This window comes from Hemiscyllium ocellatum, chromosome 48 (genome assembly GCF_020745735.1).
Source record: "Hemiscyllium ocellatum isolate sHemOce1 chromosome 48, sHemOce1.pat.X.cur, whole genome shotgun sequence".
NCBI classification, from domain to species: Eukaryota; Metazoa; Chordata; class Chondrichthyes; order Orectolobiformes; family Hemiscylliidae; genus Hemiscyllium; species Hemiscyllium ocellatum.
The window spans coordinates 21,584,445-21,606,570 of NC_083448.1; the positions used below are offsets into that span (position 1 = coordinate 21,584,445).

General features: G+C 42.9%; 1 protein-coding gene across 1 annotated transcript in view; it reads left to right on the plus strand.

Moving 5' to 3' along the window:
• Window positions 1–22,126, plus strand: part of piwil2 (piwi-like RNA-mediated gene silencing 2) — a 63,438-nt gene that overhangs the window by 14,866 nt on the left and 26,446 nt on the right. Inside the window, exons 2-11 of the mRNA XM_060856698.1 lie at window positions 190–384; window positions 1,152–1,262; window positions 2,046–2,163; window positions 3,384–3,508; window positions 10,252–10,332; window positions 12,250–12,363; window positions 13,329–13,517; window positions 15,010–15,094; window positions 17,890–17,979; window positions 21,681–21,821. Coding sequence (XP_060712681.1) covers window positions 190–384; window positions 1,152–1,262; window positions 2,046–2,163; window positions 3,384–3,508; window positions 10,252–10,332; window positions 12,250–12,363; window positions 13,329–13,517; window positions 15,010–15,094; window positions 17,890–17,979; window positions 21,681–21,821 — 1,249 coding nt within the window. The remainder of the gene's footprint in view (window positions 1–189; window positions 385–1,151; window positions 1,263–2,045; window positions 2,164–3,383; window positions 3,509–10,251; window positions 10,333–12,249; window positions 12,364–13,328; window positions 13,518–15,009; window positions 15,095–17,889; window positions 17,980–21,680; window positions 21,822–22,126) is intronic.

Below are 22,126 nucleotides of genomic sequence, written 5' to 3' on the forward strand. Positions count from 1 at the left end.
TCTCATAATCAGTCAGCTCAGTTGAATCACATCTCGGTCTCTTACAAATATGACAAACTCTGTCAGTTTGATTTTCCTGACTGAAACTTTTGATTCTGGGCGACGTGACTTCAGTATCCTCTCTGGTGTGCTCACTCACCACGACCTCATCATGATGTGCAATTAATGATTCTCTTCTCCTTATTTTAGGGGTAGAGGGCCAATTATCGAGCATCCACATTCCAGCGTTCAAGAATTGGCAGCTCAAGTGAAGGGATTGGAGTTCGGACGAGCATTGCTGGGGAGAAGCAGAGTTTTCCATGGTTTGCCAGTTTGTTCACCTGGAAACAGGAGATTTGCTCTCAGCGAGGCTGTCACTGGAGCGCCGGAGCAAGAAACTAGAGGGTGAGGCAAATGAAGGAACAATCTGGATGCATTAAGGCCAAGGGCCCTGTCAGTATCTGCTGTTTAACAACTCCCCTGCTGGCGCTGTTGTTACTTCCCCTCCCATCTCCATGGGGGTCTGTCCTTTACCCCTTCCTACTTTGTCTGCGGTGTCTGCCCTTCACAGTTGTTCTGTGCAGTTGGTCAGTTTCCTGGAGCGTCGGAGGCTGAGGGGTGACCTTATAGAGGTTTCCAAAACTGAGGGGCAAGGATAGGGTAAACTGGCCAAGTCTTTTCCCTGGGGTCGGGGAGTCCAGAACTAGAGGGCATATGTTAGGGTGAGAGGGAAAAGATATGAAAGAGACCTACGAGGCAACTTTTTCATGCAGAGGGTGTTACGTGTATGGAATGAGCTGCCAGAGGAAGTGGTGAAGGCTGGTCCAATTTACAGCTTTTAAAAGGCATTTGAATGGGTGAATGAATAGGAAGGGTTTGGAGAGATATGGGCCGGGTGCTGGCAGGTGAGATTAAATTGGGTTGGGATATCTGGTCGGCATGGACGGGTTGGACCGAAGGGTCTGTTTCCACGCTGTACGTTTTATGACTCTGTCATTCACCCCTTAACCTGTGGGGGCTATTGGGCCTTGGTTCCAAGTACAGATATCACCACATACTCACATTTTCTTGGCAAAAATATTTTGGTAACTCCTTTTTGCTGTTGATTCATGGACTGCATCTTCATTGACGTTTGTACTTCTGAGTCCAGTTAACCCCTTGTCTTTATTTAGAGAGCCAGTCATGAATAAAGGATCATCAGGAACATCTGTACCTCTGGCAGTAAACCTTACCAAAATACATTGTCAAAATGAGGCCGTTTATCAGTACCACGTCACCTTCAGGTAGCTGACTTCAGTCTTTGTACATTCTGTGGGAGTAGCTGTGATTGCACGTTGTGACTTTGTACATCTGATCTTAAGACATCACCCTGACATTAGGGACCCATCTGCGTTTTTTTTTCCAGCAGAGCAGCTTTTTGGACCAATGAGTTCTATTTCACGAGCCATTCTTATTGATGAATCTGACTCTAACAAGGCTTCGTGTTAAAGTGCTGACACACGTTGCAGTCTCCAGTTTGAAGTTAAAACAGAATAGTAAAATGGAGTAGAAAATATTCAAGCCAAGTTGAGAGATGTAAATAATAGATATGGTGTTTGCAGGGCAAGGGGCAGAAGTTGCAATTTCAATTTTGGATACAAAGCATTTTGACTTTTTTGCAAATGAATCCTCCTTAAATGTGGCCCACTTATTGTTACCTTTCGAAAACTTGATGCATTGCTCTGCAAGGTTCCACGTTATGTGTTGCATGGCCTAAACTAATATTTGGCATTTAAACATCTGAGCAGACTATACAAGGTATGGTGCTTTGCTCCCTGAGCTGTACTCAAATGAAAAGGCAAGTTATGGCAGACCATCGAGAAACACCCTCCTTGCATAATTGTTGTATAAATTGCATAATTCCCTTAGCTTTAAAGCTTAGTCAAAACTTTTAAATCTGGATGTCAGTTTATGTCCTCATTTAAATTTGCACTGTTGAGATTGTGTCTGACTCTGACAGCAATTCTTAGTCATTGAATATTATTCTCTTTAGTTTAATTCACTCAGGTTAATGTTGTTTGGTTTAGTCCTAATATAGAATGTCGGAATATCCGCTATGCAATGTTAAAGGAGCATCAGCTGGTTACTGGCAAAACTACTGCTTTTGATGGCAGCATACTCTACCTGCCTGTCAAACTACCTGAGGTATGGCCATGTTTTGCACTTCCTTTCATTTTATTCGAGTACACCAGACAGTAACTTATCAATGTCCAGAGTGTAGTGCTGGAAAGGTACAGCAGGTCAGGCAGCATCCAAAGAGCAGAAGAATTGAAGTTTCGGGCATAAGCCCTTCATCAGAAATGGATGCAGAAATTGAGCTGGAAAATTTGAACTCCAGGCCCAAGTTTGGTGGAGGGATAGGTAATATTGAGGCAGAGGGGAGATTGAAGCTGGAGATGGATGGGCTATGAGAGTAGGCATTGTAGTGGCAGATGGATTGCAATGTGGAGCCATGTGACATTGAACGCTTTGGTCGGAAGAACAGAGACCTGCTCTATTTTGTAAAGTGAAAGGTTTCATAAATCTGATATACCTAGAGACTTAGAGAATCCTGAACTCAGTCTCCTGAGGTTTACGTAAGGTTCAGTTAAGAAGGCAAATTAATTGTTAGTATTCATTTCAAGAGGGATAGAATATAGGAGCAAAGATGGATCACTAAGGCTTCCTAAGGCTGTGATCAGACCACGTATGGAATGTTGAGAACAGTTTTGCACCCTGTAGATATGCTGTCTTTTTGAGGGATTCCAGAGAAGGTTTACACGAATTATCTCAGTTTTGAATGGCTTGTCGTAAACTCGGCAAGTTTAGAAGAATGAAAGGGGATCTAATTGAAACTTACTGAATACTGAGTGTACTGGATAGAGTAGAGTAGGGGAGTCTTGAAAGCGAGAGGACAGCCCCAGAGTGAAAGCGGCCAACCGTTTGGAGCTGAGATGGTGATTGTCTTTCACGAGAAGGCAGTCAATCTGTGCAATTATTTGCTGCAAAAGGCTATGGAGGTCACATCATACAGTGTGTCTAAGACAAGGTAGGTTCTTGTTAGTAAGAAGATTGAGGGTGACTGGGAGGTGACAGAAGAAAGGGTTAGGAAAGTATCAGCCATGATTTAAATGGCAGAACAGAATCGATGAGCCGTATGGTCTAAATTTGTTCCCAATTCAGGTGGTCTTATACTTGAGTTGTATTCCAGATCAGCATTCATACTGCAGTGTTGAAGATGCAATGCACTGTTGGACAGTGCTGTCTTTCAGAACACTTCATTGTTCGGTATTGAATGAGAGATGATCAAGAATGCATTTCTGTAGCTGACTGGTACCGGTATTTGCCTTGCTTGAATCTGACATTCATCTACTGTTTCTTGTCAGAAGGTGGCTCTGAAATCGCAAAGAAAAACTGATGGCTTGGAAGTGTACATCAAGATTCAATTGACCAAGATTCTCCAACCCAACTGCGACCTCTGCATCTCCTATTATAATGTCGTATTACGAAGGTAATATGGCTGCACTGTCTATGTCACACTAGTTTACTCTGTCTTTATCTGAGTTTTTTTGTTTGCTTCCTCCTTACTCTGCCTTTATTTATCTCTCGTTTTTGTCTGTCTTTTTCGATTTTCCTTAAGAGAAAATCTGAACAAGAATTGTATTTAAATATTGGAATTGTTAAAGCACAGTATCTGTGTCCTCAACAATGTTCAAAGAATATTGCCTTAGTGCCAACAGCTCTGGCAAAATCATTATTGTTACAAAAAAACAAATTCTGTGTTGCCCTGAGTACGTTTGACAGGCTTACCTGATGTATAGGATCAGAAGGTGTGGACAAGACGGACTGCAGCCCCGTAAGGAGACCAGGGCTCGTTACTTGAGCACCATTAAGGCTACTTATGGTCTATGCACTGAAGACCCCCTCCACTGTTGACCAAGAATGAGAGGTGCTCAAGAATGCAGAGACCATCAGTACCAGTTGGAAGGAGCATGAAGAAGATCTTCTAATGTAGTTTGTATTACGAGTGGGTGTCAACAACTCCATCCATCAACATGCTACTCGTCCCTGTATGAACACGAACCCTGACTTGGTGTGAGGTAGAAAAGGCCATTCAACTTGGGGGGATAAAATCAAGACATGAGCATCCAATGGAATCTGTGCTAACATATTAAAATGTATGATAGCAATGTTTAAGATGCATTGCAACATACGTGAATAGATGGGGAATGTATGGATATGGATCACGTGCAGATGGAAGAGATGGAATGGTATCAGGGTTGACATGGACATGGTGGGACGAAGGACATGTCCTGTTCTATGTTTGTAGGAGAGTAATACAATTAGCACAATGCATACTTTGTACAGCCGCAACATGACCTCTGTACTCATACTCTATGCCCTGACCAATAAAGGAAAGCATACCAAATGCTGCCTTCACTATCCTATCTACCTGTGACTCTATTTTCAAGGAGCTATGAGCCTGCACTCCCAAGGTATCTTTGTTCAGCAACAATCCCTAGGACCTTCCCATTAAGTGTATAAGTCCAGCTCAGATTTGTTTTCCCAAATACAACACCACACATTTATCTAAATTAAACTCCATCTGCCACTCCTCAGCCTATTGGCTCATCTGATTAAGATCCCATTGTAATCTGAGGTAACCTTCTTAGCTGTCCATGACACTTCCAATTTTGGTGTCATCTGCAAACTTACTAGCTGCCCCTCTTCTGCTCACATCCAAATCATTTATATAAATGATGAAAAATAGTGCACCAGACACCAATCCTAGCAGCGCTCCAGTGCTCACAGGCCTCTAGTCTGAAAAAAACAATCCACCATCACCCTCTGTCTTCGACTTGGAGCCAGTTCTGTAGCCAAATGGCTAGTTCTCCCTGTATTCCATGTGATCTAAACTTGCTTACCACTCTCCCATGGGAAGCCTTGTCAAATGCCTTACTGAAGTCCATATAGATCATAATGTACAAGATGATTAGAGGTTTAGTTAGGATTGACCATGAGAACCTTTTTCCACGTATGGAGTCAGCTATTACGAGGGGGCAAAGCTTTAAATTAAGGGATGGTAGGTATAGGACAGATGTTAGGGATAGATTCTTTACTCAGCGAGTCGTGAGTTCATGGAATGCCCTGCCAGTAGCAGTGGTGAACTCTCCCTCTTTATGGGCATTTAAACGGATATTGGATAGACATATGGAGGATAGTGGGCTAGTGTAGGTTAGGTGGGCTTGGATCGGCGCAACATCAAGGGCCAAAGGGCCTGTACTACACTATATTTTTCTATGTTCTATGTCTACCATCTCCTCTCATCAATCCTCTGTTAGTTCTTCAAATAAAAACTCAATCAAGTTCATGAGACATGATTTCCCACACACAAAGCCATTTTGGCGATCCCTAATCAGTTCTCTCCTTTCCAAATTCAAGTCCCTCAGGATTCCCTCCAACAACTTGCCCACCATTGACGTCAGGCTTACCAGTCTATAATTCCCTGACTTGTCCTATCCACCTTTCTTAAATAGTGGCACCATGTTGACCAACCTCCAGTATTGTGGTAACTCACCTGTGACTATCGAAGAGACAGATATCTCAGCGAGGGGCCCAGAAATCGCTTCCATCTCTTTCCATAGAATTCTCGGGTATACCTCATCAATCCTAGGGATTTATGCGCTTTTATGCATTTCAAGACATCCAGCACTTTCTCCTCTGTAATATGGACATTTTTCAAGATGTCACCATCTATTTTCCTACATTCTATATCTTCCATGTCCTTCTCCACAATAAACACTGACGCAAAATATTCGTTTAGTATCCTTCCCCATCTCCTGCAGCTCCACACGTGCCTTGCTGATCTTTGAGGGACCCTGTTCTCTCCCCAGTTACCCTTAATGTATATGTAAAAACTCTTGAGATTCTCAATCCTGTTGGCTAAAGCTATCTCAAGTCCCTTTTTTGCCTTCCTGATTTCCCTTTTAAGTATACTCCTACCACCTTCATGCTTTTCTAAGGATTCGCTTGATCTTTCCTGTCTATACCTGACACATGCTTCCTCCTTCATCTTATCCAAACCCTCATTTCTCTCGTCATCCAGCAGTCCCTATACTTACCAGCCTTTGTTTTCACCCTAACAGATATACTGTCTCTGGATTCTCATTATCTCATTTCTGAAGACTTCCCATTTTTCCAGCCGTTCCTTTACTTGCGAACATCTGCACCCCATCAGTGTTTGAATTTTCTTGCCTAATACTGTCAAAATTAGCCTTGCTCCAATTTAAAACTTCAACTTTTAGATCTGGTCTATCCTTTCCCATCAGTAATTATAAACTAATAGAATTACCGTCGCTGACCCCAAAGTGCTCCCCGACTGACTCCTCAGTCACCTGCCTTGTCTGCCTTCCCAAGAGCAAGTCAGGTTTTGCACCGCCTGTAGTCTGTACAGCCACATACTGAATCAGAAAATTTTCTTGGACACTCGACAAATTCTTCTTCATCTAAATCCTGAACAGTGTGGCAGTCTCAGTCTGTGTTTGGAAAGTTAAAATTCTCGACCATAACCACCCTAGTTTTCTGAGAGAAATCTGAGATCTCTTTACAAATTTATTTCTCATTTTCCTGCTGACTATTTGGGGGTTTGTAAAACAATCCCTGTAAGGTGATCATCCCTTTCCTATTTCTCCGTTCTACCCAAATAACTTTCCTGGATGTACTTCTGGGAATATCCTCCTGCAGTACAGCTGTAATGCTGTCCCTTATCAAAAACACCACTTGCCCTCCTCTCATGCCTTCCTTACTGTCCTTCTGTAGCATTTGTATCCTGGAAATTTAAGTTGCTAGTTCTGCCCATTCCTGAGTAAAAAATGAGGTCTGCAGATGCTGGAGATCACAGTTGAAAACGTGTTGCTGGTCAAAGCACAGCAGGCCAGGCAGCATCTCAGGAATAGAGAATTCGACGTTTCGAGCATAAGCCCTTCATCAGGAATCTGCCCATTCCTGAGCCATGTTTCTGTAATTGCTATGATATCCCAGTCCCATGTTCTTAATCATACCCGAAGTTCATCTGCCTTCCCTGTTCTGCCTTTTGCATTGAAATAAACGCAGTTTAATCTATCAGTCCTACCTTGTTCTCTGCTTTGTCCCTGACTGTTTGACTCACTACTTTTCCCAATTGTACTCGTCTCAGATTGATCTCTTTCCTCACAATCGCCCTGGGTTCTACCTTCCCACCTTACTAGTTTAAATCCTCCTGAGCAGCTCTAGCAAATCTCCTTGCTAGTATATTAGTCCCCTTCCAATTCAGTTACAATCCGTCATTCTTGTGTACAGGTCACTTCTACCCCAGAAAAAATTGCAATGATCCAAAAATGTGAATCCTTCTCCCATATACCAGATCCTCAACCATGCATTCATCTGCACTATCCTCCTATTTCTACCCTCACTAGCTTGTAGCACTAGGAATAATCCAGATATTACGACTTTTGAGAACCTCCTTTTTAAATTCCTGCTTAACTCTGTGTATTCTCCCTTTAGAATCTCATCCTTTTTCCTTCTGTCGTTAGTTTCCTGCTGGCCCCTCTCCCCCTTGAGAACATTCTGCGCCCTCTGAGACCACCTTGATCCTGGCACCAGGGAAGCAACACACCATTCTTGTGTTTCACTGCTGGCCACAGTCAAGAGAATCCACAAACACAATTTATCTCCTGGAACCCAAACGTACCCCTCACTGCATTAGAGCCAGTCTCAATACCAGAAACTTGGCTGTTGGTTCTACATTCCCCTAAGAATCCATCACCCCCAACATTTTCCAAAACAGCATACTTTTTGAAATGGGGGTAGCTACAGAAGACTCCTGCACTACCTGCCTACCTATCTTCCCTTTCCTGAAGTTACCCATCTATGTGACTATATCTATGACTTTCCTCCCTTCCCATAACTGCTATCCATCACAACTTTGTCCTTGTGAATTCCCCATTGCCTCTAATTGTCGGTCGAACCGATCCATTGATCTGATAGGATTCGCAACCAACAGCATTTATTGCAGATATCTTCCAAAACACACACATCTGACCAGAAGAGCACATCACTCTACAAAGGGTCATTTTTGTTTCTTCCATTCTACAGACCCAGAAAATAGGACCGTCTTATTTCTCGACAAAACACTGCTCCAGGCTAACTTAATACTTTGGCTTATATTTTAAGTTTAATCAAAAGACTTATCTCTTCAAGACACATAATCAAGAAAGAACCCACTCTATTCACTTTGTAGATTTACAGCAAAGCTGTACTGAAAACTATTCACTTAGCTGTTTCTGTACTGTGACCTCTCCCAAACAGGTTCCTCCATGATCAGCTGTCAATTTCACTGTTTGCTAATTTCCATTGATGCACTCCGATATCCAGAGATACATGAATTCAAACAGCAAAGGTAGTGTCAGTTACCAGTGTAGCTGTCTCTCAGCCCCCTCCCTAAAATATATCAAGAAGCACCCTGTTCCACCGAGGAAGTTTTCCCATCCTTCATCTTTGGTATTTAGCCAATGGGTATGAAGATGCCTGATTGCACTGTGAGTTGAGTGTAATACACTTGAACATAAACAGGAGTAATTACATTTTTTTCATTTATTATTGGGACGTGGGTGTCACTGGCTGACCAACATTTTTTTGCTCATTCCTTGTTGCACTTGAGAAACAGGGATAAGCTGTGTTCTTGAACTGCTGCAAGACATGTAGACTGTCAGTAGACTCTCAAATAACTTGGGCAGGAATTCCAGATTTTGATCCAGCAACACTGAAGAAGCAGTGATATATTTCCAACACTTGGTGGATGAGTGGTTTGGAGGGGAGTTTGCAGGTGGTGGTCTTGCCACGTATCTGTTGCCCTCTTCCTTTTTCGATGAAACTGATCTTGGGTTTGTAAGGTGCTATCTAATTTTTTTGGTGAATTATTGAGACACTTCACAAAGTACTTCAGTCTTTTTGTGCATAGAGCCTGGACCACACTGTCAGTGGACAACTCGACAAATTGGTATGCAAGAACAACAAGCCTTATCAGGACATATTAAATTAAGCCTGGGCAAAACAACTCCAAGCTTTACATAAAAGATGAAAATACACGTCATTGTCAACATTCCCCAGCTTTCTGGTCATCTGCAGTCAATGCTCTTGTGTTGATAAAGTTAACAGTCCGTTTCTTATTCACAGACTAAACAGTCAAATTGTTTTATGAATAGAGAAGCTTTGACAGATAACTGATGTCCCACCATGGCAGAGTAGGGCTCGTGATTCCGGGCTCATCTGATCCGACTGCTTTTTTTGTTTTATTTACCTCGTCCTGAACTCTGGCAGCAAGGAATCCCAGAGTGGACTCTGTAAGCCCAGCACAGATCTTGCAGTTGCGAGTGGGTCCTTTGCGATCTCATGGCAGCAGTGGCGAGTGAGCACCTACTTATTTTTTTTTCTGGAGCGAGTACAGGACCTGGCATTGGAGTTGGTGGCTGCTACATTGACAGTTGAAAGATGATGCTGAGGCTCGGCAATGTGGTTGTTGGTTGGATTTGGTGCTGGCAGTGGTGAAGCAGTGGCAGAATGATAGTTCAGCAATGTTGAGATAGGCCCAGTAGTGAGAGATATGACTCTGACATTGGGTCTGGTGCAGGCAGCAGTGAGGCAGTGGCAACAGGGAATTGGTCCAGTGGTAAAAGCCAGTGCCTGAAGAGTTCAATATTGTTTGAGTCCTGTGTGGATGGCAGAGAGGTGGTGGAGGGGGGAACTGGCAGTGCATGCATCGTTGATGATCTGGTTCAGGACTGATGAGCTCCTTTAAGCTCTACCTTTTTTGTTTGTTTTCTTAAAATGGTGGCAGTTCATGGTGACAGTGGAAAAACTTTTCAACGTATTTTCCTGGTTTTTTTCGTTCTAAAATTCTCAGGATGATAAAATTATTAATTCGCTCAAGATCACTCATACTGGCACAAATAGAACCAATGAGAGTGCGAGTTATGACAGCACCGGAAGGGACTGAGGATAGGCAGAGTATGCAGTGTTGGTCTGTGTGTGTTCCCGGTCTGTTTCTACAGATTTTCAATGTGCTGTTGGTGAATATAGGGTGTGTAATTGCTGTTGTATAATTTTGATTTGAAGTTTCTTTGTCTTTGGCTTTGTTTTGATGTATGTTGCAAGAGAATACTCAAGCATGTTAATGGTCCTGTTGCGTTGATTTGTTACTCCTTCCTTTTTCTGCAGAGCTATGAGGCTTTTGGAATTAAAATTAGTTGGACGGAATTTCTATGACCCAACAAGTGCGATTGTTCTTCCTCAATACAGGTTGGTGTGATTAAATGACATGATGTCAGTGTTGAAAATTATATTAATGATCTTCTCGTGACGATCTTCTTCAGACCTCAAGTTGAAAAGAAAACATGAGCTTTCACCACCAGGGTAAGCTCGGTCATTGAGTCAGGTGGGATGCATCCCAGAATCTCCAAGACTTAACATAGGAAAGCAGTGAAGCTTGGAGAATTTCTTTGAAGAGCCCAGCCAAGTGCTGGGGTACACTGTGAGGGCAGGAGGATTAGAATTGTAATTGCAACTGTTGGAAAGTGATAGGCTGTTGAGCTTAATTTAGGGGAGAATTGCTTAATGCATTCTCTTTCACCATCCTTTTGGTGCTATCTACCAACTCCCATGTCGCACCCCATACAGGCAGATGCTGTTAAGTGCAGCTTTTTGTGGACAAGTTAATTTTGGGAGGAAATGTAAAATGCAAGTCAGGAATATCTCTGAGATACTGCGACAGAATGGCATGGGAATGATCAATTTATGAAGGTTCACAGTAGCAGGGAACAACAGAAGGATTTTTTTTAGCAAGGCTGTTAGGAGTCTGTGTTTTATACCTGGTGCATTGAATGCAAAATAAGTTCATAAAGTCATCGAGATACACAACACAGAAACAGGCCCTTCAGCCTAACTCATGCATGCCGACCAGATATCCCACATTAGAGCATAGCGAACACTTGCTAAGTCCGCTCCCCGTTCAGCAGACTAGGCAATAGCGCACTGCGCCTGAGCTTCAGTCCCCAGTCCCATCCACCTGTGCAACCTGGCCCCTCGTCCACCCCCATCCTGCCCCTTGTCTGCCCCGAATCCTAGCTGACCTCCCTATCAGCACCCCCTTTCCGGGGCAGTCGGACTGGACACCAGCAACAAGACAGCTGCTGCCTTTGGTAGGATAAAATAGCACGAGCACGCAACCGTGTGCACAACTTTGACAAGTTCCACCTTTGCCATCAGGATGATGGAGAGATGATCTGCGGAAGGTGGAGGGAGAGGTGGTGTTTAGGGTGCATCCTTGTGTAGAACTCCAGGGAAAATGTGGGGAGACAGAGAGAGAGGGGGAGGGTGGGTAGTCAGTTATTTGGAGACAGTGCCTAAGCTCCCATCGATGACCAGGACTGTTTTTGGCAGCATTTCAATAAGCTGAGTTCACTTTTAATCACTGTAAACAAAAGACACAATTAGTGTTGGAAACATCTTTTTGATGTAATGTTTGTATCTGGACCTAAGATCATCCTCGGATAATCTGAAATTTGGTTAATTGAATTGCTCTGTCATCTCGTCCAACTTGTCAATTTATGGCCCACAGCTCTTAAAACCCTTCCTAATCATCTACCCATCCAGATACCTTTTAAATGTTGTAATTGTACAGCCACCTCCTTTTCCTCTGGTAGCTCGTTCCTTAACACACCACCCTCTGCATGAAAAAGTTACCCCTTAGGTCTCTTCTAAATCTTTTCCCTCTTACCCTAAACCTATGCTCTCCAGTTCTGGACTACCCCACCCTCTGGAAAAAACTTCGACTATTCACCATATCCCTGCCTGTCTTGATTTTATAAACCTCTCTGAGGTCACCCCTCAAACTACAATGCTCGAGGGAAAACAGCCCCAACCTATTCAGCCTCTTCCTATCGCTTAAACCCCCTACCACCCTGCCCACATTGGCAACATCTTTTGTAAATCTTTTCTGAACCCTTTCAAGTTTGGTGCCTTGATTCTAATCACAAGTTAGGCTTCAGCAAGAGTTCTGTTTGTAATCAGTATAGATAGGGTGATGTTAGTAAAGATGATCACAAAGCTCAAGTCAATAATTTAGTCATGCGAAACATGTATATTTGGCCAGTGTCTTGCCCAAGGACAATATGCAGTTGTTTGTTTATGTATCTAAGAGGAGTTTCTGTGGTACAGATTGCAGATATGGCCAGGATACTCCGCAAGCATTCGAAGAACAGACGGAGGATTGATGTTACTTGTTGACGTGTCCCATAAAGTAATTCGTAATGACTCTGTCATTGATGTTATGTGAGTATATTTAACAATAGTTGTCAGTTCAAGGTGCACTTGTTGGAACTTGGCTTGCCATCTCCTAGTCACAATCTACTGTACTTGCTTACTCATGTCCAGCAAGCTTTGCACAAGTCAAATTGAATCCACTTGCCCCTGTTGGAGCCTCAATACTTGGTAGCTTGACCGACGGAAGCAACATGGAAGCCGCGATCCCATGAGAAAGGACACGATTGAGCCAATACAGGTGGCTAGTACTTTCTCCTCTATATGCCACTGCCACGAGTTTCATGTACCGATTATTTCTTTTGAGGTCAGCTGTTACAAATCTGGTCTTGTTTTATTTTCAGTATGGAAGATTACTGATCTGTGAGCTGTTCAAAAGATAGAAAATTGTTTATCAGGGTAGAAACAGGAAGTACATGTTCTGGTTACCAAGCAGGATTAGTATTTAAGAAAGCTGAGTAGACTGAAAGCGCAGTTATTAAAGGGGAAAATCAGCAAACATATTTCCCAGTAACAGGAGTAGAAATCAAGGACATAGTTTCTCCCACGACAGTCACTGCAACAGAATGGCATTGAGAGACAGATCAAGCACACTCAATGAAGAGTGGAACAAACTTGAGGATTTGAATGATGCGCACTTACTGTGTTACCTTATGGCAACTGTCTCTGCTTCTTGAAGGTTTCCCATAGAAATGGTGCTGAGTTCGTAGTTTAGCAGCAATTCCTACCTGGTGAAGACATTGGGGGCATCATAATCATGTCTGGATGATTTGTGTGGTGTGTTTCTAACTATTCTCAACCCCAGTGTTGAAGAATCTGAGCTGGGATTCTTCCTGAAACATATTCAGGTTTCTTACTTCACAATCTCACTCCTACTCCCCCAAAAGAAATAACATTTCTTCCCTGTTCTCCACTTCATCAAGAATGTCAGCTGTATTTCGTATTGACTCCAGTCCACATTTGGCCTTTCTTTTCAGGCAGGCTATATACCAAAAGAGCAGTGAGAATTTCCAGGATGACTGTACGAAGCAGTTAGTGGGCAGCATCATCATGACAAAGTATAATAATCGCACCTACCGCATTGATGACATAGACTGGGACAAAGCCCCGACAAGCTACTTTCAGATGGCAGATGGCACAGACATTACCTTCTGTGACTATTACAGGTGAGCAGGACTTTCACAAAACAAGAATGGCGATTGCTAACTTGTCCACATCCATAAGATCATTAAGAGGGGCTGGGGCATACTTTGTGATTGGTTGTGCTGGCTCTACTACTTAACTGAGTCTGAGCTTTAAGTCCACTTTACTGTTGCTCCTCATATATCCCTGATGCCTTGAGAAACTAAATACTTGTCTTTTTGTGTCTTAAGTATGTTTTGTGCTGGAGTATCCACAACCCTCTGAGGTAGAAAATTCAAAAGACTGTTGATAGAAGCAACCATTCCTCTCTTTCTGACCAACATGATGATCCCCTTATTCTGACACTTGGTCCCTGTGCAAGTTTCCCTGTTTCAGCGGATCTGGTGTCTTACTGTGAGAGCCTCTTTTTTTTCTTGGTTTCCCCCCCACCCCTGAAGTCCAGAGAGTGTGGGTACTATTTACATAAGCTTTCATCACAGGGCAACCAAGGACCAATCGAGTGAACAGTCACAGTCACACCTCCAATGCAATTATATCCTTCCTTAAATAAGGAGCTTCACATACATCTTGAGGTATGATCTTGCCAGAGGACTGGAAAAATAGAGCAAGATATTTTTAACTTGTGCTGCCATTTCTGTATTTGCAGTTGACGCTCTTGCTCTGTGAATCAACGTCCTCCTTCCTACATTGCTCTTTGAGCTGCACTTGAAATTCTCTTATCTGCTTGGCCAAGTACCAAGTGTCGAGTGGTTTGGTAGCAATCCAGAGATCACTATTTGCACTGTTCTGTTTTCTAATTGAACCTTAGCACTGTGAGTTCTTTCAACAGAGCATTATCCCAAGAGTTTCTGGTGCCATTGATTGCTTTGTAATTAGTTCCCTTTGTCAAACTGCAGGTTTTTCTCTGTTTGTGAAGATATATCCTTAATCCTGGCAGCCTTCAGGAAGTGTAACATTCAGAGCTTCTGAATCTGGCTGCAGAGAACTGTGTCAATGCACCTGACCATACTGACCCCAGTCTCAACCGCTTCTCCCACCTGGTTGGTGTCTTGCCCTTTAGAGCCGGTTCAATTTGTTCATCCACCTTGCAGTCCTTCCCTTTATCCACATTGACACCAAATGTATCAGGCTGTGTTACTAAGCATGAGATCCTGCCTGGGTATATGACATCAAGTGTTAAATACCCAGGACAAGGAAAAAAGCAATACAAATAAAGAAATGGCTGAAAACTGATTTTGAGGGGGCATGGTGATATTTTTCATGTTCTGTTGTTTCAGCACTGTGCCAGGGAAAATTGATTGGATTACATGTGTGTCAGTAGGACGGATTTCAGATGTAGCTTGTTATTTTTAATGCTTGTGTTCCCTAAAATTCACAAATGATTATAGTTCACGGTATAACTAAGGTGGAGAGGTTCAGGATGGATACCTTGAAGTTAATCTGTAAAGTTCGTGATCTGTTTGCCTCATAGTTAAGGATTGAAATGTTATTGATATGTTGGCTTTATGATTGCAGCCAAGCCTATGGAATTACCATTCAAGATTTGAACCAGCCTCTCCTTGTATATCGACCTAAACAGAAGTATGGACCACAGGGAAAGGTACCAGATAAAATTGTGATATCATTAGTAACTCCTCAGGTTTTGCTCTCTGCACTTTGCCATAATCCTGTTGTAATTTCTTCATCTTATTGGATTTCATCAAGTCATACAGTCACCTAGTTCGCTTTTGCAACTTGTTTTGAAGCCTGTTTCCATGACTGTCTCAAGAAATGAAGCCCAATGGGTCTAAAGGAAAGTTACCCCTGGTGCTTTGATGACCTTCCTTACATCTGTCCCATCTGGTCACTAACTCTCCTGTTAGTGGCACTTTATCTTTGTTTACTCCTTCAAAAATCTTTAGAACATTACAGTGCAGTACAGGCCCTTCAGCCTTCGATGTAGCACTGACCAGTGAAACCAATCTGAAGCTCATCTGTCACATTCCATTTTATCCATATGTCTATCCAATGACCATTTAAATGCAGAGTTGGCAAGTCTACTACTGTTGCAGGCAGGCCGTTTCATGTCCCTACTACTGACTGAAGAAACTACCTCTGACATCTGTCCTATATTGATCACCCTTCAATTTAAAGCTATGTCCCCTCGTGCTAGCTGACACCATCCGAGGGAAAAGGCTTTTATTGTCCATCCTATCTAACTCTGATTATATGTCTCAATTAAGTTGTCTTTCAACCTTTTTTTTTCTGTAACGAAAACTGCTTAGAGTCCTTCAGCCTTTCCTCGTAAGATCTTCCCTCCATACAAGACAACATCCCAGTAAATCTCCACTGAATTTTACCAAAGCTTTAATATCCTTCCTAAAATGCAGTGACCTGAACTGTTTGCAATACTCATTGTGACTTGACTAGAGTTTTGTACAGCTGCAGCATGATCTCCTGGCTTCAAAACTCAATCCCTCTACCAATAAAAGCTAGCACATTGTATGCCTTCCGAGTAACTCTATCAACCTGGGGTGGCAACTTTCAGGGATCTATGCACACACACACAGATCTCTCTGCTCATCTACACTACCAAGAGTCTAACCATGAACCCAGTACTCTGCATTCCTGTTGCTCCTTCCAAAGTGAATCATCTCTTGTTTTTCCGCATTACACTCCATTTGCCGCTTCTCAGCCTAGCTCTGCAGCTCTTCTATGTCCCTGTGTGACCCACAACATCGTCCGGCACAATCCACAACTCCACCAACCTTTGTGTCATCTGCAAATGTACTAACCCATCCTTCTACACACTTATCCAGGTCATTTATGAAAATGACAAACAGCAGTGGCACCAAAACAAATCCTTGCGGTATACCACTAGGAACTGAATGTCAGGATGAACATTTCCCATCAGCCACCACTCTCTGTTGTCTTTCAGCTCGCCGATTTCTGATCCAAACCGCTAAATCCCCGTCAATCCCATGCCTTCGTAGTTTGTGCAATAGCCTACCATAAGGCACCGTATCAAATACCTTACTGAAATCCATATATACCAAAACAACTGCTTTAACCTCATCCACCTGTTTGGTCACCTTCTCAAAGAACTCAATAAGGTTTGTGAAGCTCGACCTACCCTTAAGAAAACAGTGTTGACCATCCCTCCTCAATGTATTCCTTTCCAGATGATTTTAAATCCTATCTATTATATCCTTTTCCAGCACTTTACCCACAACTGAAGTAAGGCTTACTGGTCTCTGATTACCAGGGTTGCCTCTACTCCCCTTCTTGAACAAGGAAACAGCATTTGCCATCCTTAAGTCTTTTGACGACATAAAGGTCAAAGCCAAAGGCTTTGCAATCTCCTCCCTGGTTTCCTAGAGAATCCTAGGAGAGATCCCATCCATCCCACGGGACTTGTGTATTTTCACACTTTGCAGAATTGCTAACACTTCCTCCCTGTGCACCTCAATCCCATCTGTTTTCGTAGCCTGAATCTCAATATTCTCCTCGACAACATCATCTTTTGCCAATGTGAATACGGACCAAAAATATCCATTTAGCACTTCCCCTATCTCTTCTGACTCTAAGCACAACTTCCCACTACTGTGCTTGATTGGTCCTAACCTTAGTCTCATCATTCTTTTAATCCTGACTTACCTATGGAAAGCTTTAGGATTTTCCTTGATCCTTTCTGCTCACAACTTCTCATGTCCCCTCCTGGCTCCTCTTAGCTCTCTCTTGAGGTCTTTCCTGGCTAATTTGTAACATTCAAGTGCCCGAACTGAGCCTTCACATCTCAACCTAACAAACTCCTTCCTCTTGACGAGACTTTCAATTTCTCTAGTAAATCATGGCTCCCTTGCTTGACAAGTTTCTCCCTGCCTGAAAGATATATACTTATCAAATGCTCACAGTAGCTGTTCCTTGACCAAGCTCCATATTTCAATTGTGCCCATGTCTTGCAGTTTCCTTGCCAATTCTGTACATCCTAAATCTTGCCGAGTCGCACCATAATTGTCTTTGCCCCAGCAATAACTCTTGCCCTGCAGTATATACCTATCCCTTTCCATCAATCAAGTAAATTTTGCTTTTATATAGCTCTCATAAGTTTCCCTTTACTTCCTCTGCTCTCCGAAGAATGTCCTCCGTTTCTGTCACTTCATGCAGTTGCTCAACCCGGGAATCATCTTTTTTGACCTAACCTTTCTCCCACTGCAAAATTGACATCCTCTTCTATGATCAATTTCTATGCCTTGTCTATTCACAACATACGCTTGCCTGTTCATGGTGTTTGTTCACAAGTATAGGTTCCTCTGAAATACACCACAAAGTAGAGAAGTTGTGGCAGTGTTTTCTGTGGGTGAGCTGACCTCAATATTGCTTGTGAATTGAACCTGTGCACGTTTTTACCCACAGCCTATCCAGAGCGAGATCCTCCTTGTACCCGAACTGTCTTTCATGACTGGGATCCCTGATCAGATGAGGAAGGATTTCCGTGCGATGAAAGCAAGTAGCAATTCAGCTCATTGTTTCACTTGGACGTGTATTGTGTGGCTTGCAATATAAATTAACTGGTGTCACTTCTTGTTGTGGGCAGGTATTGATGTGTGGCTTGCAGAGGCCATAAGGTGTAAACGTTTCCTTCATTGTAGAATTTCGAGGCTGTTCAGCCCATTGTGTTCCTTCTGGCTCTCTGAAAGAAATAACAAATTCAACTCAATCCTATAATTGATCCGTTTCGCAAGTTTCTGATTCAAGTGCCGAATCAGTTCTAATACCAACATTAGAATATAATGGGCTCCCTGCCACCATTTATTCAAGTAAGTTCTTCAGGTGTGTGAGGAATAAAAGGGTGACTAGGGTAACAGTAGGGCCAGTCAAAGACAGAAGTTGAAAGTTGTGTGTCGACCCTGTAGAGATCGGAGAGGTGCTAAATGAATATTTCACATCTGTTTTCACTCAGGATAGGGAGAATATTGTAGAGGAGAGGGCTGATATACAGGCTATTAGATTAGAAAGTATTGATGTTAGTAAGGAAGAGGTGTTATCAATTCCTAGAGGTGTGAAAGTAGCTAAGTCCCCTGGGTCGGATGGGATTTATCCGAGGATTCTCTGGGAAGCTAGGGAGGAGATGGAGGAACCTTCAGCCTTGATCTTCGAGTTGTCATTGTCTACAGGTTTAGTATCAGAAGACTGGAGGATTGCAAATGTTGTCCCCTTGTTCAGGAAAGGCAGTAGAGATGACCCATGTAATTTTTTAATCAATGAGCCTTGTCTGTTGCAGGAAATGTTTGGGAAAGAATTGAGAGATAGGGTTTATAATCATCCAGCAAGCAACGATTTGTTTGGAGATAGTCAACATGGTTTTGTCAAGGGCAGGTCGTGTCTCACAAACCTCAGAGTTTTTTTGAGGTGACCCTGTATGTGGATGATGGACTTGGATGACGTGGTGTACATGGACTTCAGTAAAGCCTTTGATAAGGTTCCACATGGTAGGCTGCTGGAGAAAATGCAGAGACATAGGATTGAGGGTGATTTAGCAGGTTGGATTAGCAGCTGGCTTTCTGTAAGAAGGCAGTGAGTAGTGATTGATGGCGAATATTCAGCTTGAAGTCTGGTTACTAGTGGTATGCCACAAGGATCTGTTTGGGACCCCTGCTGTTTGTTATTTTTATCAACAATGTGGATGCAGGCGTAGGTGGATGGGTTAGGAAGTTTGCAGATGACTGTCTACCATTCTATCAACTTTACTATGTGGACAAATGTTGCAGTTGCAAGGGGACTTGGATAAACTGCAGAATTGGGCTGAGGGGTGGCAAATGGAGTTCAATGCAGTAAAGTGAGATAATTCACTTTGGTAAGAATAACAGGAAGGCAGAATACTGGGTCAATGGAAAGATTCCTGGTAGCATGGATATGCAGAGGGATCTTTGTGTCCATGTACATAGATTCATGGAAGTTGCCACCCAGGTTGATAGTGCTGTTTAGAAGGCGGACAGTGTGTTAGCTTTTATTGGTAGAGGGATTGTGTTCCGGAACAGTGATGTCATGCTGCAACTGTACAAAACACTAGTGCGGCCTTAGCTGGAATATTGTATTCAGTTTTGGTTGCCCAATTACTGGAAGGATGTGGACGCATTGGGAAAGGTGCAGAGGAGATTTACTAGGATGTTGCATGGTCTGGAGGGAAGGTCTTATGAGGGTCTTGGGTCTGTTCTCATTGGAGAGAAGGAGGTGATCAGAGGATTAGGTAGGGTGGACAGTGAGTTTTTTTTCCTAGGATGATGACGTTGGCTTGTATGAGGGAGCATAGCTGCAAATTGAGGGGTGATAGATTTAAAACAGATGTCAAAGGAAGATTCTTTACGCAGACAATGGTAAGGGTGTGGAATGCCCTGCCTGCCAATATAGTTAACTCAGCCACATTAGGCGCATTTGGACAATTCTGGATGAGCACATGGATGATGGGATAGTGTAGGGGGATGAGCTTAGATTAGTTCACAGGTTGGCGCAACACTGAGGGCCTGTTCTGCACTGTATTGTTCTATGTTCTACATTCTGTGTAATGTATTTTCAATCACATTAAACATTGGTTTTAAAACCAAACTCATGGCTCCCTGTAATGTTTCTCACCAATGTTATAAAACCCTTATTACCCTTCCTCCTGCCATTGAAAACAGTTTTTCTCCGTCGACTTAAAATCACTGAAACCATGGAATACCTCTTGAGGCTCCTTTGACGTTTATTTTGAGGGATCTGAGTGAAATAGCGAACTGTTTGGAAACATTCTAGCTGATATCAAATGAATCAGAGACTAAACTTGAGGTACAAAAACCCGTGTGTTACTCAGATAGATGGAAGAGAACCATCCATCTTTTGAGGTATCCAAGAGTCTGGGGAAGGAAGTCTTGGTTTCAGCAAATGCAAGAAAGGTGTCGGTCTATATTTATAACCTGCTGCTGACAGCAATGTCCAGGTAACACTTCTGTTGCCAGACTGATAAACTAGCTTAGTGAAAGATTGAGCTTGAGATATTAGATTGACCATATCCACTTGAATTCTGGTGAAAATGGGTGCACTCAGTAAGTGTTGAGATTTTTGATCAGATTTGTAGCTCAGGTTGAGGTTCAGGCTGTAAGTTTGCTCGTTGAACTGGCAGGTTTGTTTTCAGACTTTGCATCACCATGCCAAGTAACATCAGTGAGGCTCCAGTGAAGAACTGGTGTTTGTGTGTTTTGGTCTCTGAAGGTGGGTGATATCATCTCTGCATTCTTTTTCTGAGGGGTTGGTTAATGGGGTCCAAATCTGTTTATTGAGGGAGTTCCAGTTTGAATGCCAGGCCTCTAGGAATTCCCGTGTGTGTCTTGTGAAAGCAGGACAGAACACCAGCACTACACCGGAGCCTCACTGATGATGTTACTTAGCATGGTGACGAAAGGTCTGATAATAAACCTGCCTGTTCAGCGAACAAAATTACAACTTCATTAAGTGTTGCTTCAACATTTCGGGTACTGTAGCCAAGTGAGTCATGCTACTGGACTAAATGTACACAGTATGAGTTCAGGTTCCATGCTGCACTTAGAGCCAAATCTTGAGGAAGATCTGCAAATCAGTGGAGCATGAAAATGTAGCATATCTGGTCTATCCTGCCTGTGGTCCATCTTGCAAATATTGTCAATGGAGTGTTTATGTGTGCAGGCTTTCATTGAGAGCAATTGGTACTTATTGGGGCAATATTATGACGCAGCTGTCAGGACCAATTTCCACCAGATGACTGGCAGATGTGAAATGTGTTGTGCACTTGGTGCTGTGAATAAATCTACGTGGAAGATCAACTAGCTTCTGCTTCCTCCTCTGCCAAATCTATTTGTACCAGATTAGTGTGTGACTCCTGTGCTGTACAATGCTGAGGAGATTGTGCACCTCGCCAATGGAGAAATTGCTGGGGAAGTTTTCTCTTTCAGTTTGAGACACTCAAATGTGGGTTGATCTTGTAAAGTCTTATTTTTATTCTTGTTTTCCAATTTAACATCTTACTCAAAACATCCTGATTTGAGCTCTATCGTTTGAGTGGGATTGTAATCCATGATCATCATCTGTTTGAGGTGGGAGTGCTACCACTGAGACTTTGAATTGATGTTTATCCAGGTTAACCATTATGGTTACAGTTGTTTTATCTGATTGCTGGTTTTGGTTTGAACTTATAGGACCTGGCTGTGCAGATCAACCTGTCTCCAGAACAGCACCACATGGCTTTACGAAAACTGCTGAACAACATCAAGAAAAATGCCATTGTCCAAGAAGAGCTGGCACACTGGGGGCTTGTCATAGATGAAGATATCTATAAGGCAGGTATTTATGTTCTATCCTGTAGGGAAGCAGCTTGCCAATCTGAAATGTTGGGGTGGCAGAGATATGTTGCAACAAGTGTGGGCTGGCTGTGTACCCCATGTGGAGAAAGCCCATCCCCTTGGGTAGGGGTGCTTATGCAGGGGCAAGCAATTGCATCGAGTTTCTTGGTGTTAGTTTGCAAAGCACCTGGATTGAGTTCGCAATTTGCTGTGGGATGAGCTTGGGACTTCACCAAAAAGACCGGAATTGACATTAAGTCGTCATGTTCTGGGTCTGAGTGGAGTGTGGCCGCAAGTGGTTT